We start from the raw sequence: 14330 nt of genomic DNA, 5'->3' as shown, positions 1-14330 counted from the left end.
CCTCCCAGGAAGCCAGCATTACTCAGCTGATACGAATCTTCTGTGGAGTTCTTCAATACACACCCCTTCTGACTGCAAATGGGTTTTATGGCTAATACAGACATAATTCTACCAGAGGAAGAAGAAAACAGTCTAGCACAGACCTCTGGAATAATTGAGTCTGGGCCTTCTTGGTAGGTCTCAAAGGGCTCTTGTATGGCTTTTCTAGTAGTTGCAGTGGCCTGGAAATGAACTCCATGCTCAAGACAAAAATCTGAGAGCAATGCTTGATATATTTTTAAAAGATTTTATTTTTAGAGAGAAAAGGGGGAGGAAAAGGGAGAGAAACATCGGTCAGTGACCTCTCTTATGCACCCTGATCAGGGACCCAACCTACAACCCAGGCATTTGCCCTGACTAGGAACTGAACTGACAACCTTTCACTTTGCAGAACACCGCCCAACCAATTGAGCCACACTGGTCAGGACACAATTCTTTATTCTTCTTTTTCTCTTCCATCAAACTCCAGTGTATCTGTATAAGTCCAGCCAATTCGATCTGCCAACATACCTAAATCTGTCCTCTTTACTCCACCAACACTACCCCAGTCCAATCTACCTTCATCTCTTGTCTAGACTATAAACAGCCTCCATCCTATTCTTCCTTACTCATCCTTTTCCTTCACAAGATAACCTTTTCAAGTTTCATTGTGATATGATTGACATACCATACAAGTCACCCATTTAAAGTGTACCGTTCAATAATTTTTAGTATAGCCACAAAATTGTGCAACCATTACCAGAATCAAGTTTCAGGAAATTTTCCTTACCCCCAAAAGCAATCCTATATGAAATCCTTAGCTCCCCAGTCCTCAATCGATTTTCTGTCTCTAAAGGTTGATTTACCTGCTCTGGACATTTTGTATAATTGGAATTGAAGACTACATGGTCTTTTTTGCTTCTGCCTTCTTTCACTCAGCACATCGGTTTCAAGGTTCATCCAGTTGTAGCCTCTACCAGTGCCTCATTCTTTTTTATTGCCAAATAGTATTTCCTTGTATGGGTATACAACATGTAATTATCCATCATGCAAGGTATCTTTTTTAGTCCTCACCTGCTTGATTTTGAACCCAGCGATGAAGATCAGTTGGGCCATTGTAAAACTCAATAGGCATGTATTCCTCTCCCTGCCGGCCGTTTCTCTGCCAGAGTCCTTTCTGCCCTCCCCCAAGTCTCTAGAGAGCTGGAGAGGATTCCCTAGCATCGGAGGAGTGTTTATTAACATTTGTGAGAATTTGTGTGAATAACAAAACCTCTTCAGAATCTGGGAGTGACCAGGGGCTAGGACTGAACCCCAGTGAAGTAACTGCTTCCTTTCATTTGCTGACTTCTTTCCTCCAGGAGGAAATTTCACTAGTGAGTAACTTCAAGTGTATGAAATGCCTGGGGAGGATCCAGTCACATTCCACAAATATTCACGGAGCACTTACTGGGTCCCAGACATTTGGGATGCCCCGGTATCCCAAACATCTTTTGTGGGTGGGGGTATGGACAGTAAATAAACTGGAGAAAAATGGAGAAAAAGGAGATAGAAAGTTGGCAAATGGGACAGTAATGACAATTTCCTGGCCCTTTAGTGTAAAATTACATCTTAACTTGAGACAGTCACTTAAACATACAAATGTGTAGAAATGTATATCCTTTTCCTAAATTCTTTTATTTACCCACACTGCCTTGGTTACCTTGGAAAAGTTGAGACTCTAATCACCAGTTTCTCAAGGATCAGAGGAGATAGCACGGAAGATACTCGCTGAATATCTTCAGGAATGAGGGTGATTCTAGGTGAATCATAGCTAGACTGTGTTGAAAAGCTAATGCCAAATGGAAGGCTATTTGGACTGGTTTTGAGGGATCAAACTTGACTGGTTTGAACTATAGTGAGAAAATTAGTTCTCTCAAGTTAGGTATTGGGTGAATAAATCACAGATCGGTTTAGGGGTGCTAAATAACAGTAAATGCTACTAGAGCCTTGACTCCTCACTCTGCTCAGGGCTTTTTTCTAAGCAGTTTAGGGCAATATCATCTACTTGCCCAAGGTCCCCCGGCTGGGAGCAGGTTTTCGGCCCCTACCTCTGACCGCCACTCTGGGTCTTCTTAGGTGATCAACTTCCGTATGACACAGAATCTGTCGCACCCACCCTCCTAGGTTTGGGGGCGCTGGGTTACCCATACCGAGCTTCCCGGGCCCAAACGGACTTCGGGGCTCAGGGGCAGGTACCGAAGGTGGGGGCTGCGGTGCTTGCGGACCTCAGACTTAGGAGGCAGTGTTGGTGGCGGGCGGGCCACTCAGGGCTCCGCCTCCCGCTCCCGCCCCCGCCCCGCCCCGCCCTCCTGCCGGCGTCCGCCCGCCCGTGTGCTCTCTTCACTCGCTAGCTCGCTCTCGGCCCCCCATGCGGATGTGACATTTCAGGCCGCCGCCATTTTGAGAACCAGCCGAGTCGAGCCGCCGGGCGCCGCGTCCGCTGCCGAAGCCCCGACGACGCCGCCGAGGACGCGTAGGCCTCAGCCTCCCGAGCGCGCCCGGCCCGTCGCAGGCCCGCGCCGCCGCCGCCGCTCCCGCCGGCCCCAGGCCCCGCAGGACCGCCGCGCCAGGCCAGGCCTCCTGACCGCCGCGCCCGGCCCGAGGCGGGGCTGACTCCGCGGCCCCCGCCCGGCCGCCCTCCGCCCCCGGCCGGCCCGCAGCCCCGCAGCCCCGGCCTCGGCGGCGGGAGGCGGGCCCCGCGGCGGCCGCGGCAGCGGCGGCGGCGGCGGCGGCGGCCGCAGCCAGCGACGAGGCCACCCGGCCCGGCCCGCCGGCCGTCCGCCCGCCTCGGCGCCGAGATTGGGCGAATCGCGAGCAAGTACGTGCGCGTCTCCCTGCCGCCGCCGCCGCCCGCCGCGGGCCGCCCCGGGGCCATCGCCGACGACGCGCGGGAGGAGGAGGAGGAGGCCGCCCCGCCGCCGCCGCCGCCGCCGCCGCCGCCCCGGCTCGCCGCCTCCCGCCCGCCGGGCCCGCAAGCCCGACCCCCTGCCGTAGGCGAGGCCCAGGCCGCGGCCGACATGAACCACCAGCAGCAGCAGCAGCAGCAGCAGAAAGCGGGCGAGCAGCAGCTTAGCGAGCCCGAGGACATGGAGATGGAAGGTGAGGTCCGCGGGCTGCCGTGGCGGGGCCAGGAGCACCTTCCATTGTGGCCGGGGGGAGCCGCGGGAGCCACGCGGGGGGCTCGCCATCTTTAAAGCAGGCCTGGGCGGCTGGCCCGACCCGGCGAGGCTGCAGCGTCATGCCGGGCCCTCGGGCCCCCGCCCCGCTCATTGTCCGGACACCGGGCGGCCTCCCCGGCACAAAGCGCTCAGAGCTGTAAATTAGGGCGCTGCGGCCGCGGAGGGGCGCAGGCGTTTGTTTTCTCGCTGCTGGCGGCCGCCCCGCCGGCGGGGTGCGGAGCTAGGCTCCCGGGACCGTCCCGCTTGTCGGGCGTCTCTGGGGCCTGCGGATCTGGCCTGGTTTTGTCTGGTAAGCTCGGAAACTCGATCTCCGTGGCCGCTGGGCTCGCCGGCACCTGCTCCTCCGGTGCGCTCCTCCGGAGAGCCCGCCGGGCGTAGCGACAGTCCCCAAGATCGTCTTATAACACTTGTCAAGTCGGGCTTCATTTTGAAACAGCTGCTAGGAATGCAGATGTTCTCAGCCTTTGGACTGGCCCAGAGTTGTGAGCCAGGCGCTCGCGGTTTCTAAATTAACTGAATGTTGGGGAGTTTGATCCCCGACTGTGTAAGGTGCAGTCAGCATCCGGCCAGGTGTGTGTTTGAAACTACGCGCAAGCCCCGCCACACATGGCTACCTATATCCGCATCAAACTCGACTCCGAAGGTAACTTAATTTTCTGCCTCTGTGGCAGCAGTTTTCCAAGGTACTGTACTTTGAGATGTAAGGTCTTGGTTAGGAGGTTTGTAAAGGCACTGAAAGGGAGTCTTTGACTTACATAGCTCAAGCAGATTTGGTCATTGGAAGGTATTTTTCATTTCTTGTGGCGCCAAGTACGTAAGAGGGTATAAAATCAAAGTTGTCTTGAAAGATAGTTTCCTTACACCTCGAGGAGTCAGGCTGGCAGCTGTCAAAAGGGGGCACTTAAATGAACCTGGCATTGAACGTTACGTTCTTGTTTTGCTTTTAGCAAGGCATGTTGAGTTGCATAAATAAAGGGAGGCACTAAAGAAGCTGGAGAAAGAACCATTTGCTCTGTGGGGTGGGCTGCACGTGCCGGGTGCTGTGCCCTGGTTGGTGGGGATACTTACCATGACTGGTATTCCCTGTGCATAATTTACTGCCAATAACTGGATGTTGATTGAAAAACTGCCTTGCCAAATTGCAAAAGGCCGAGTGGCAGAGGTGCCTGCAGAAAGCACTTCCCAGTGGCACTTAGAATGGCAGTAATGGGGGCAGGAGAGCAGAGCCCACATCAAGGACTGGGCTATCTGTTTCACTTGGCCCCAGCAAGGCGTCACTTTGCAGAGCTTTTGGCAAGTGTGATTCAACCAGCTAGCTGAGAGAGTACATTACTGAGAGAATTTTGTATATTCCTTTGATGCTACATAACAAAAAATGTTGCTTTTCAATTTCTTTTTCAACTGTTACCCAGTCAGGATAAATTCAGCACTGCTAGCACATCGATTTTCCATCTACATTGCTTCACCTCTTTTCAAGTGTTTTTGAATACTACTGAGAGAATTAATAATGAGCATGGACATCCCACTGTAGAGTCTGTTTGTGGTAAAGAACTTTGTCTTTGGGAGAAGTGTTCCTGTCCACAAGTTTCAAGGACTTTTCTGTAGCACTGGAGTGTTGAACAGTAATGGAAGAATTTTCTGAAGTTCGTGGATGCTTTCAAGTTTACATTTTCTTGTTTTCATACCAGGATTTGCATTGGAAATGTCACCCCCTAAAATGATTCTGCAAATTTACTAGAATCTCAAATTGGATGGCAATGGTTGTGGTTATTAGTACTGATTCCTTAAACATAAGAACTTGTTTCTTTTGAGTGGGCCTCTCCAGATCATCATCCAGAAGTACCCTGTCTTGTCAGGCTTGTGGTTTTTTGATACAGGTATGTGGTTTAAAAAGCTGTCTATTTAAAAAGGCAGTCTATTTCTGCTTTTCTTGGCCCTCCCACTCCTAAAATGTGGTGCAGGGCTTATATACAGGGGCAAAAGTAGTTTTATGGTTGTGAGTATGCAAAAGCAGTTTATTATTGTCATTATTTATTATTGTATTTTCTAGATGACCAACTCCAAACATACTTTTCCAAAACTTGTATTGTAGTGTAGGATCCCTTTCAATAGGAAGACCCTATTAAAAAGCCAGCAAGGTGGGATTTAGTTCCTATCAATTCTGGTTGGATCCATATGTCAGGCTATGATAGTTACTTGCACCTGTTCAGCCTCTTTGTCGTGATTCCAGTAGAATCAGCAGCTGGAATCTTAGGGGGCTGGCTGGTCAGCTTGAAGAAGGGAAGGCTTTGTTGGTGAGCATCGTACCTGCCCTTCCTAGGTGGGGTGGTTTTGAAGGAGTCTAGGAGACTGGTTGGTTGGTTGGTTGGTTGGTTATCAGTGTTAGTTTGTTCACCTCCTGCTCCACTTCATTGGGGTTGCATTTGCTCTTGACTGAACTCTGCACAGCCCTTGCATATCTGCTGGAGAACAACAGTGCTCCGGGTTATGTTTAAAATTCCTTTTTCTGAGCAATAAGGAAAGTTACAAAGGGTGAGGGGCAGAGAGGGAAAAGATGGGGAAGACAGCATTTAGTTGAGGTCAGTACTATGTGCTTCCTTTAAGGCCTGAAGCAACCAATCACATTTCAAGTTGTGTGGCATATGGAACTATGGAGGTGGTGGTGTTATTAGCTCTGACCAGGAATGTACTTGTTTGGCAGTTAATTTATTCACTAACTTAGAGGCAGTGCAGGCTATTGAAAGACTGAATTGCATAGGCCTCTGCCCTATGAATACTTTGGTGTGAGTACTTTGGAGAGGTGATAATCTGGTCTGTGTTATGCCCTGTCAACAGGAAGTTTTCCCAAGGCCTTGCTTCTGTTGCACAGACTGGCTAGCACAAACGTAAATATCCTTATGTTTGTTCCCTGGTGTTTCTTTTACAGTTGTGAGCAGTCTCTGTTTCAGAGTATAATCTCTGATATTAATGGGGACAGACAATTTTGTTTGACTTTCATATAGTACTCCGGCCACTGTTATTAGGGACACCAAGCTGGAAGCAAATCAATGAGTCAGTCATCTGCAGTTTCTGGAAAGAAGTGACTGCTGCCTTCCATGTTTTTTATTTGTGGGGGCACCAGTGGTGGGTTTCTTTTGCTTTCATACTTGTATGGGTTGGTGGAGTTTTAAGTTACATTTCTGCTAATGAAGGTTTGGGAGTGGAAAGTGAGTTCACTTCCACACATCCACCCAATAAAACCAAACTTGTGCATTTTATTATACCTAAAAACATTTTCCTTTCCAAATAGCACCATAAGACAAATCAAATAATATTGGATTTGCCAAAAAGTCTTAGTTTTTTCTATAAAATGAAAGACACAGTTTTCATTTTCACCAAACTTTATTGATTTGGACATTTTGAGAATTTTAGCTATCTTCCTCTATTGGCTTATAGTGGGTCGAGGCCAGGGGTGTGGCCTGAATGTCTCCCAATGCAACAAAGATTTGGCCAAAGTGTCAACAGTACAAGAAACGTCATAAACCACTTTTGACACGTTTGATCAGTCACAGCACCTTCTTCATACACTGCACAAATCTTTTTTTTGCACTTCATTTGTGTTTTTACCTTTCTTGGAATAATAAATGAAATACACCGAAAATGTTGCATACTTTCTTCAGTCCTCTATTAAAATGGCTGCACAAAAATTCACGCATTTTGGTAAGTATTTTAAAAGGCACACTGATATGACAGCTGTCACAATACAATAACAAAATTGTTTGGAATGATGTTAAAGACAACTAAGCATTACTAGCGCCATTGTAGAGGAAAAACCCAAAATTTTTGGCCAACCTGATATGAGAATATTGATTTTATTCTCACATTAGCATGGGTTGGTAAAACAGCTCTGTGAAGCTACAAAGAGAGCTTCAACTCCGAGAACTCAGAAGAAATTAGGCCAAACCTAGACACAATTTAATGTAAGCCTGTCAGATTTTGAACAGATTGGAAACTTTCCATAGACACCCTCATTTCAGGCTGCTGATTTTGATTATCTGTAAACAAATAAAAGATTGGTATAGCAGCAGATATTTAAGAGGAAAGCATAGACTTTTTGTTTTTTATTGTTCTGGAATTGGTTTTGTGGGAAGAAGCCATTGAAAAATTATGGTGGGGCAGCATGGTGACTGAGTACATGCTTAGGGCTAGGCTCGAGTTTGGATGTGGGCTTTGTCATATAATTGTTGTGTGGCTTCATGTACATTGCTTAAGCTCTTGGTGACTCAGTTTCTTCATCCTTGAAAAGGAGGTCAATTCTATCTTGCAAGGCTGGGAGGGTAAAGGCAGAGCCAGGGACAGAGTTGGGAGCACAGGAGATGTACAGTTGACCATTTGCTGTGATGGTCAAACCTCTGCACTTGAGGAAGGATAATACCTGCCCAAACCAGGTGGGGCAAGTGGATTTTTGGTGGTATGCAACAACGTCCTAGTTTAATTACATCCTAGTATGGATTGGGAAGGAAACATAACCAGCCTCAAACTAAACAATATTGTTTTCGAAATTTTGGGCTTGATGTGCCTGAGTAAGTATTTAAGGCCAGTGGTATAAATATGTTTAGAAACATTAAATGGATAGTAGAGAAGATGAGTGGATTTGGTGTGTTGTGACATTGGTACTGAAGCTTGGTCAACTTGATAGCCTTGTAGTGGATTCTTGTTCTTGCACTAGTGTTAGATCACCTAAAGATGAATTTGAGATTGAGCATGAGGTTGAAGTAGGGAAGCCAGGTGGCCCAGCCTCCAGACTTCTGGAGTTGGCCTTGATTCTCTCTGGATCCCTGTATCCTGTTATGGAGCCCCTTCTGGTTTTCCAGCTGCCACCCTAAAGCAAGGTCTCTGTTGACTCCCACCAGGACCTTGCAGCAGCCTTCTTACTGGTCTCCGCTTCCACGCTTCCTGATTCCCACACAGCTATGAAAACAGATTGCATACAGGACTCTTGTCCCTGTCACTGTCCTTCTTCGAAGGACTCAGATGTGCTGCCTTCTCTGTAGAGGATCAGTCACACAGCCCAGACTAGGCCCTGCAGGTCCTCAGGATGACCTCTACCTCCTCTGTGCTTCAGGCTCCTGGCAGGCAGGCACTGTGTTGCATAGGGTGCAGCTCCAGGTTCTGGGCCCCACAATGGCGTAGAAGGTGACACCATGGCTTCTCTTCCTGGAGTGCACAGGACAACGTACCCCAGGAAAGAGGATCAAAACCCATTCAGATGCCACCATTTCCCTAAACCTTCTGGTGCCCTCAGGCACTTTCTTTGCTTAAGAACCCTGACAGCCTTTAGTCTCAGGGACTATTGTGAAGTTGCCACTTGTGTACTCATCTTCCTCACTGCTGGATTGTTTGAGCTGAAGGTGAACATCTTCTGTTCCTTTTTTTGTTAGATGTACTTGTGGAAGAGACTGTCAGGAAGCAGTGATTCTAAGGCTAAACGGTAGTATAGGAGTTGGCTGGCTCGTCGGCGGCATGTAAAAGAGTGCCGAAGCCATAAACCAATATTGCTGTAATAGCTGCCAATTCAGCTTTATTGCTTTTAACGTAACTTGCCTCAAATGACATTTTTGATCCTTTTAGAAGAAAAAGCTTGTTTTCCAGATAAGGACATCGGCAGACTTTCATAAATTACTGAAGATTTCTTTTGAGTATTTTCAAAATTGTTTTTGTTGCTGTTCTGGGTTTTGGTTGGGCATTATCTGTTTGATTTCCAAGGCAAAGAAATTTTACTAGAGACCAAGAGTTGTAGCAAGGTATTTCTTGACTCATATTGTGACAGATTCAATGTTAAATGTCACCTGCTTTGTAGACTTCTGCTTCTGAACTAATTTAGATTGGGAAAGTTGGAGGAAGCAGGATTGTAAGTGTCATGTGTAGGAAAGAAAGTTATGCCATTTTTCTAGTGAGTTAACACATGCTTTGGCTAATGAGAAGTCAGAGGTGTTGAAATTCTCTTGAGGAGAATCAGGCTTACTTCTGAGAGTTGGTGACTCAGGCTTGGAAGTTGGAAATGGGGGTAATTAGAAAGTTTCTCAAGGAGGGAGATACACTAACCTGTGCAAGAGCCGAATGCTTCTAGAACTTGATGACACATTGAGTGAGACTATCAAGAAAGAGGGGCCTCTGGGAGACCACCCCCTGAGAGAGAGCGTCATTGTCTACACTGTGAGGGGGACAAGAGCTGGGAGTGGAAGACCACACTGGGGTCACAGTGACAGATGGCTCACCCACTGCCTGGTGCTGGCTGGGCCGGGCCCTGACGAGGCTGTGCCAATGCCACGCTGTAGCCAGTTCAGTTCTTGGTCAACTGTTGAGGTGTGGGGACCACTGTTGTGAGGTCACAGCTGTTAACATTCACGGAGATGCCCAGGTGTACTTTCAAAGAGCCCAGGTTATCTGATTGACAGGAGCTTTATCTTACTAAGTGTTTGAAATGTGAGTGAATATTGTCTGAGACTCAAGGTGGTGGCCTTTTTCTCTTTTTGGGGGTCGTTGAGAATTTAAATGCTATGGAGAAGGAGGTTCCCTTGTGTGACCACACAGTTCTACCTGATTTTCCTGCCTGGCATCGAATATTCGAAACCGGCCCTGCCTCTGTTTTGATTTCATGTCAGAGACTAAATTGGTTTTCCTGACACCCTAAAACCGGGAGGGCAATGTCCTATGTTATATACCAGCCTCCAGAATATCGACCAGGGGAAGGTCTAGCTCTCACAATAAGTTGTTCAACTGGCCTGTGGTTTGGAAAGAGTTGCTGTATGCAGTTGTGAGGGTGGCCTGTATTGCAGAGCAAGCTCACACCCTAGGGTGTAGCCACAGGTGTCTGGGTGGTAATCTCACTTCTCTTGGCTGTCCCTCTTGCCACCCCACTCATGGATCCTTCAGAAAGAGTTGAAGGGACCCCTTCCAAGGGAGACCACGTGGCCTTGCTCCAATGTGGCGGCTGAGCAGACTCTGCCACTCTATGGCCCCTTATAAAAAGGCCCCTTGTAAAAAGGCTAAAGGCCATTTACCTAGAGTTGCAAGTACATTTCATCAGTGTGACTTTGTGGAATAAATTATATTTCAAGGCTCTTAATCGACCCTGTGCAGATGCTGTTTTTTAAATTTATTTATTTTTGAAATTTTGTAAAAGTTTATTTGAGCCCAACTGGTGACATTGTTGGGAAGCAGGATCTCAAATGCTCCCTGCAATTGCTGTTTTTAGAACACACACATGTTAATGCTCCTTAACATGTTTACATAGTACAGCTCCATTTAAAATGTAGGGTGGGTAATGTTGAAGTGCTTGTTCTTGCAGTTAGTAGTTTATACCCACTTACTTGGAGGAGAAATTATTTAATCAAGTTAACTGTATGAAGTCATTACAAACATTCCATAGCCCAGATCACTGTTTTATAACCATTACAGATGCTTATCAGATTTCTTCTTCCCAAGAATCTCAGCCATTTTCTGTTATCTCTTGAGCTGGTGAGGACTAAGGGTGAACAGATAAGGGCCGGAACACTGGACCTGCAGAGCGCCCTCAGAAGTAGCTGGGGGAATGAGGGTTCTGTGGCTTTTTTGTGAGTCCCAGCCTTTGAGCTGTCCCTCCTGTCAAGACTGGGAGCAGTGGCCTGTGGCTGCTTCTCCAGGTTGGTGTGGTATCTTGTCTGCCCTATCCAGAAGGGGTCCTCATTTCTCTGGACTCCAGGTCACCTGCTGCTGATATGGGTGGGAACAAACTGAGGTGGTTTTCCTGCTTGAGAACCATCTTTCTCCAGAAAGCCACTTGTTTTCATATGGGGTGAGACACATGGGGTACAGTAAGAAGACTCTTAAGGGGTTGTTGTGCTGTGCGGTATGGTAGCTACCAGCCCTATGGCAGTGATTTTAAGTTTAAAATAAAATGAAAAATGCCATTTGTGAACTGACTAGTGGCATTTTACGTGTTGAGCAATCACACGTGGTGGTGGATGGTTGCCAGTGAACCTATGAATGCAGAATGTGTTGGTGGCCAGAGCTGGCCTAAACACAGTGCTGGTCTGGTTGGGTCTTAGGCTAGAAGGTGTTTCTGGTAGCATTAGTGTCACATTGAATGTTGGAAAGTGTTCCAGGATGTCCTGGAAAGGTAAAATTAAGAGGAAGGAGTAAAAACACTGAAAACTTACAGATAAGTAGTTCTTGGGCAAACCTTTAGAGCTTGGGTCCTCCTGTTATTTGTGGTGTAGACCAAGGTTGTTTTCTTTAATTTTCAGTCCATTGTGGACAGGCAGTTTCTCAACTGGATTTTGTAGAAACACATACAGTGCACATTATTTGAGAAGTGAAATAAAATAGACATGTGGAATACAAGCCTCAGGTTATTATTAAATTCAACGAAGGTAAAGTTCCATTCCAACAGTTATATTTAGAACAAACATACATAGGAAGAAAGGAAAGTATTGCACAAACTCCATGTTTGTTGGAAGTGTATGTGTAGGCCATTAATATAAAGAAATGCTATTCCAATTTCCTGTATTAGAAGCCTGCACGATGCTTTGAAGAATGCAGCTTACATGAATAGTTTCTCTTTTAAGATCTTATTCATTTTTAGAGAGAGGGAAAGGAAGGGAGGAAGAGGGAGAGAAACGTCTATAGGCTGTCTCTCCAACGTGCCAAACCTGCGACACAGACATATGCCCTGCCCGGGAATTGAACCGGGGACCCTTTGCCTTGCAGGACAATACCGACCCACTTGAGCCACACCAGTCAGGGCACTTGAATAGTTTTAGAAGTAACAATTAATCTTGCTTCCTACTTGGATGGACAGCATCCCTGCACCTCAGAGAGGGTGGTGTCTATGCAGACTGCTTCTTCGTTTTACTGATACATGAATCATGTGAACCCAGTGCTACAGGGGTAGTGGTGAGAATGAGAGAGATCTTGACAGAGATTTTCCAAAATTTATCTGTGAACAGCGTCAGCTGTAGCTTATAAATTTACAGGTAAATGATCTTCCATGGAAGGAAATGGGTTCTGGGTTATCTCTACTTTTGGGTTGCAGTTCCCAAATTAACCGTAAAGTCTGCCAACTGGAATGTCCTATGTGACCTGTGCTGCACAAGTTCTACAACACCCTAACCAGCCCCAACTGGCCCATGCTTGGATGTTGCAGGAGAGTCAGATTGCTAAAACGTGTTCTTCACTTGGGCAGGCCCACAGAGGGTCACCTGTGCTGACTCCACCCAGAATATCTTTGTTTTTAGCCCCACCCTCCTGCTTTCTTGGTTTCCTTGTGGGATGGGGTAGGGGAGAAGGCTATGCCACGGGACTGGCCAACCCTGGGGAAGGGATGTGTGAGTTAAGGAATTACAGCTGAGTTTGAAAAGAGAGATGGTCTGGAGAGATCAGAAGCTGGAGGTATAGAATAGCAGAAGGGATAGGGACCTGCAGGTCTCTCTGACTAGAGGTTTATGATCTGTGCTTGGCTGAATCATGTTCCTCAAAGGTGTCTGTGTCCTAATCCTCAGAACCTATAACTGTCACCTATGGGGCAAAGAGACATTGCAGATGCGATTAAGTTAAGGGCCCCTAGATGGGGAGATGGCTCAGTATTTTCCAGGTGGCCCACTGTAATCAGAAGGGTCCTTACAAAGGAAAGAAGGGGGTTGGAGTGTCAGAGTGGTGTGGTGTGAGAAAGCCATTGCTGGCTTTGAAGATGGAAGGGGGAGCCAAGCAGTGCAGTGGCCTCTAGAAGCTGGGAAAAGCAAGGAGACATTCTCCCCTTGAGCCTCCAGAAGGGGCATAGCTTTCTTACACTCGAATTTAGTCCAGTGAGCCTCATTTTCAGACTTCTCACCTCCAGAACTCTAACAGAGTAAGTGTGCTGTTTAAGCCACTGAGTTTGTGCCGATTTGTTTCAGTAACAATTGGAAACTAATACAGGATCTAAAGAGGTGGCTAAGAAGGAGCAGGTGGGTGCCCAGTAAACAGCAGGCTTTGAATTTTAGTGACTGCAATGAGGCTGGATGAGTACGAGGCTGCTAACCCTCACTCTGCCAGGATGTGTGATGTGTGGGCTGCACCTTTACTAACTCCTTTGCTCCTTACTACAATCCTGAAATGGATGCCGCCTGAGCAAAACAAGGCATTGAGCAAGTTACATTTTTCAGGGGGCAGTGATGGGATTTGAATTCTCCCATTCAGGATTCACAGCCATTTAGGATTCATCACCACCAGTTGACACCATTGGTCATAAAGGTCACGGTCACTGCTTTTTAAAAAAATATTTTATTTAGTTTTAGAGAGGTAAGGACAGAGAGAAGCATCGATCCATTGCCTCCTGCCTGTCCCCAACTTGGGACCTGACCCACAACCCAAGCATGTGCCCTGACGGGAAATCGAAACAGTGACTTTTTGGTTTACGGGATTATACTCAACCCACTGCGTCCCACCAGTCGGGACACTGCTTTTTAACTTCAGCTCCCCTCCTGCCTTCTCTGTTTCTTCTCTCACCACCCCATACCGGTAAACTGCCGTTGCGCTTCCTAGTCTGAACATTTTTGTGTGGTTCACCACATGCTTTGAATATAGAAAGTAGCTCACTGCCAAAATTGGCTGGGACCAGCCACCCTACAGTTCAGCAAGTGGAATAGGGTGGCAGAAGGCACAGAAGAAAATATTGTAGTATGAGTTTGTAAAGGTAGATGATTCCTCCCTCCTTCTAGAACTGAAGTAACTGGTTTAGATTCTTAGTAACATGTCAAAGATCCTGAGCTGAAAAGAATCATCCCTAAAGCAAACCAGCTGGGGCTCTGGGTATGTGGAGGAGGACCAGGTCTTGTCAGCTGGGGCTCAGGGTGCAAGTGGGCTGCATTTCAGAGCACCCAGTTCTGTGGATCTACAGCATAGGTGGCAAACACAAGGCCTGAGGGCCAAATCCAGCCCTCCATCTGTGTTATCCAGCCTGGTGCCTTGTTTCTACCCGGTGGCAGTGCCGAGCTCTCGCTTAACTGTTAAGGAACAGTTACATTTGTACAGTGTTAAAATTACATTCGGCCCTTTGAAGGCAACCTCGAGGCTGATGTGGCTCCTCGTGAA

At 47.3% G+C, this 14330-nt stretch overlaps 1 protein-coding gene across 1 annotated transcript in view; it reads left to right on the top strand.

The window, feature by feature from the left end:
• Positions 1-2930: 2930 nt before the first annotated feature.
• Positions 2931-14330, top strand: part of USP7 (ubiquitin specific peptidase 7) — a 65149-nt gene continuing 53749 nt past the window's right edge. Inside the window, exon 1 of the mRNA XM_045833741.1 lies at positions 2931-3159. Within this exon, the coding sequence (XP_045689697.1) occupies positions 3078-3159 (82 nt within the window). The 5' untranslated portion in view covers positions 2931-3077. The remainder of the gene's footprint in view (positions 3160-14330) is intronic.

Source organism: Phyllostomus hastatus, unplaced genomic scaffold, assembly GCF_019186645.2.
Source record: "Phyllostomus hastatus isolate PE091 unplaced genomic scaffold, TTU_PhHast_1.1 phas_contig_173, whole genome shotgun sequence".
Lineage (NCBI taxonomy): Eukaryota > Metazoa > Chordata > Mammalia > Chiroptera > Phyllostomidae > Phyllostomus > Phyllostomus hastatus.
The sequence above is the reverse complement of the archived record's forward strand: the minus strand, read 5'-3'. Positions and strand labels throughout refer to the sequence as shown.